The sequence below is a fragment of the Nematolebias whitei genome, chromosome 2 (assembly GCF_014905685.2).
Source record: "Nematolebias whitei isolate Nwh7 chromosome 2, NemWhi1, whole genome shotgun sequence".
NCBI lineage: Eukaryota > Metazoa > Chordata > Actinopteri > Cyprinodontiformes > Rivulidae > Nematolebias > Nematolebias whitei.
This window is the reverse complement of record NC_056499.1, coordinates 50178957-50182466: the sequence shown is the minus strand read 5'-3', so window position 1 is coordinate 50182466 and position 3510 is coordinate 50178957. Positions and strand designations below refer to the sequence as shown.

Here is a 3510-nt window from a genome sequence, read left to right as displayed (position 1 = left end):
ATGAATGTGATAAAGCTCTGATTAGTTTCTTTAGAATGATTTGTTCAATTAGCTTTGTATAGATCTAGTAGAGTGCTGTATGAATGGATAAATGAGGACACAGATTGTAGTGTAAAGCGCTTTGAGTATCTCGATAAGATAGAAAGGCGCTATAGAAGTACAGTCCATTTACCATTTACACTTATATACACCCGCAGCACGGTGGCGCAACTGGTAGAGCTGCTGCCTCTCAGCGAGCAGGTACCTGGTTCAAACCCCGGTGCAGAGGCCTTTCTGGGTGGAGTTTGTATGTTCTCTCCGTGCATGCGTGGGTTTTTTCCGGGTGCTCCGGTTTCCTCCCACAGACCAAAAACATGCATGTTAGGCTGATTGGTAACTCTAAATTGTCCCTAGGTGTGAGTGAGAGAGTGAATGGTTGTTTGTCTCGTTTGTCTCTATGTGGCCCTGTGATGGACTTGTGATCTGTCCAGGGTGTACCCCGCCCCTCGCACAGTGATTGCTGGACATGGGCACCGGCGACCCCCCGTGACCCAAAATGGAATAAGCGGGTAAAGATAATGGATGGATGGATGGACTTATATACACATATATGTATGTATATATATATATATATATATATATATATACTGTATACATATATACCAGGAAGTGATTGATAGCTGTCTTCACCTTCCTCATGCGCATGCTGTTTTCCTGCTCGACTGTCAGGATCTACTGGCAGACTTGAGCAAAAGTTGCTCTGTGCATGCAGGGGAGTCCTCCCTCACGAGGAAGGGGATTACCCCTTCCCATTACGTTTCATTGGTCCAGGACCAATATTATATCATAATATTGGTCAGATTTCTTTTTACCTTTATTTATACAGGTAGTCTCATTGAGTCACGAGGACCCACCCCTCAACAGAGATGTGTATTGGGCAGCTATGTGAGCGCCCGAATGTAACGAGGCTAAATGTTTTGATGGCATGAAGCTCATTAGCCTAGCTTGTCAAGAACAACACAAAACAAAAAAAATCCATAAATTAGCTGCTGCATTGTATACACCACAGGCTTCAAAGAGTGAAAAAAGTAGTGGCTTATAGTTGGGAAATTACGGTAGTAAAATTTATCTTTCTAAGGAAGGAATCTTTGCTTGTGTAGTTCTTCAGGTATAATAATGAAGAATGGAACATCTTGCAAAAAAAAATTCAGCTGCAGATTAGTAAGATTAGTAACATATTGCAGATGAAGTAGTGTTTTTATGAAAACTCACTGGTTAGGGTTGGAACACCCAAGGATGGACTATTTTAGGATAAAATGAAGTCAGGCACTCAAGGTCTGAGTGAAAGGGTTGTCAGCTTCCAATATAAAGTTGGTGGTTCAGTCTGTCTCATGTGATCCCAATAAAACAAACTCAAGGCAAACTACTTTCATTTTAGATTCTTGAAGATGTTCTGCTTCTTTTCTTATCTGTGGATCTTTCTCAGCTCAAATCTTAAAGGCTGGAGTTTGCACTTTAAAACTGTTAATGGAATATAAGTTTTCCAACATGAATTGAGAAAACATAAAACAAAATGTCTTCATAAGTTGTTTCTTTCAGTTAATTTTATTAGAACCACAACATCCTGAAAATGGTAAATTAAAAAATAGATATTTTTAAACCCAGCTGGTCGAAACAGATGGCCGCTTGTCCTGAGCCTGGTTTTGCTGGAGGTTTCTTCCTGTTAAAAGGAGTTTTTCCTTTCCATTATCTCATTTGTGCTTGCTCAGGATGGGAGACTGTGATGAAGTGAATATTCAACACAATCTGCTGCTTCCTTAAACAGATAACTTTTACTAACTGTCTTTTATAATGTATGTGAATGTTTCTGTCCAGTGCCCTTAGACGACTTCTGTTGGGACCTGGCACTATATAAATAAAATTAATTTAACTGAACTTTGCTCAAATCTCTGAGAACTCATTCTTTAGTTTAACCTGTACCCGTTTTAGACCTTAACCCTGCAGAAACATTTTAGGCCTTGATGCAGATTTTGGGGTTGATTGTGTTGTCAGTGGAAGTAATATCCTTAACTCACTGGGCTGTGAGTAATTGGCATAAAGTATCCTTACAGAAGTCTCCTAAATGTTTCCAGACTTTTCGCAAGTTTCTCAACTACCTCACATGAGCTGCAGAAGTGTGAAGTCCTGCCATTTGAGGTTTGAACAGTCCAAAGTACAACTGTACAAGAACCTTTTTGTCAAAATATTCACAGCCATTGTGAGCATATCTAGCTTTGAACTTAGCTGGTTTTTGTCAAAGGCTTCTTCAGTCTGTCTCAAGAGCACTAGAGCTGAATTTTGATGTCTGTATGGGAACACTCACTGTTCCATGTTGCTGTGTTCATGCGTGCTCATCTGCTCACACAGATTCATGTTCATGCTGCTGTTCGGCGTGATGTTTTTGTGCTATTAGTGCTTAGTTTATTTTTAGTTGATGTTTTTCTTAGTTCATATCTTAGATCTTATTACTGTTTTTCTTTTACATTTTATTGTTGGATGTAACTGGGACCCTGTGTACACAATTTCATTCCACCCCATGTACCACATGGGGTGGAATGACAAATAAAGAACCTTGAATCCTTAAATTTTAGTTAGATAAGGAAAAGGAAACACGAGGAAAGAGGTAAAAAAAAAAAAAAAGTAGTTTACCAGAACCTAAAATAAAGGACGTCCCAAAGTGTCCCCATGGTTTACCAGAACCTGGCAAAAAAACAAAAATTTAAACGCCCAATGGTGTCCAAACATGCACCAAGTTTTACTAAAACTGATAAAGAATGTCCAATGGGACCCAACAGTGTTTCTGTTTCTATAGATTTCCAAAGCCAAAAACATGAATGTCAAAAGGTGTTTCTATGTTTTTTCCAGAGTTTGGTATAAGAATGTCTAAAGATGTCCAACATGTGTCTATATGGTTTACCAACTCTCTATAAAAGAGTAAATACATTTTATGCAGTTTTATATTCAACAAGTTTTCACAGCCATTACTGAAGCTGTTAATTCTACATTCTGACAGGCCCATGATAAAACCCTGGTCAACATTAACAACCACCTGGTGAATGGAAAAGGTAGCGAGATGGATGGAGATGTTTCTGGAGGAGGACGTGATCGAGAAAGGCTGAACACACTGAAGGAAGAGATCCTGAGGGAGTTGGAAAGAAGCGTGTCGTTGTCCTGCTTATCTTGTCAGGTAACAAATTTTATTTAATAATCTGATCATTTTAAAACAAAGAGCTTTATGTACATTTAACACCACAACATAAACAGCTTTATTTTCTGTTGCTAGGAGAACGTATTATTTATATAAAACCCGTGTGTACAATAAAGCCCTAATTGTTTCAGAGACAAGTGCATCATATCATTAATGGTATGTATTTATATATTATTTTGATTTATTAGTTAACCTCTAGAGCAGTGGTTCTCAAACTGCGGTCCCCGGATCCCTTGGAGTCTGCGAGCCGGTGCTTGGGGGTCCGCAAAAAAAAAAAAAAAAAA

At 38.8% G+C, this 3510-nt stretch overlaps 1 protein-coding gene across 1 annotated transcript in view; it reads left to right on the top strand.

Moving 5' to 3' along the window:
- Positions 1 to 3510, top strand: part of LOC119427167 (EMILIN-1) — a 72851-nt gene that overhangs the window by 895 nt on the left and 68446 nt on the right. The window contains exon 2 of the mRNA XM_037694751.1: positions 3032 to 3205. Coding sequence (XP_037550679.1) covers positions 3032 to 3205 — 174 coding nt within the window. The remainder of the gene's footprint in view (positions 1 to 3031; positions 3206 to 3510) is intronic.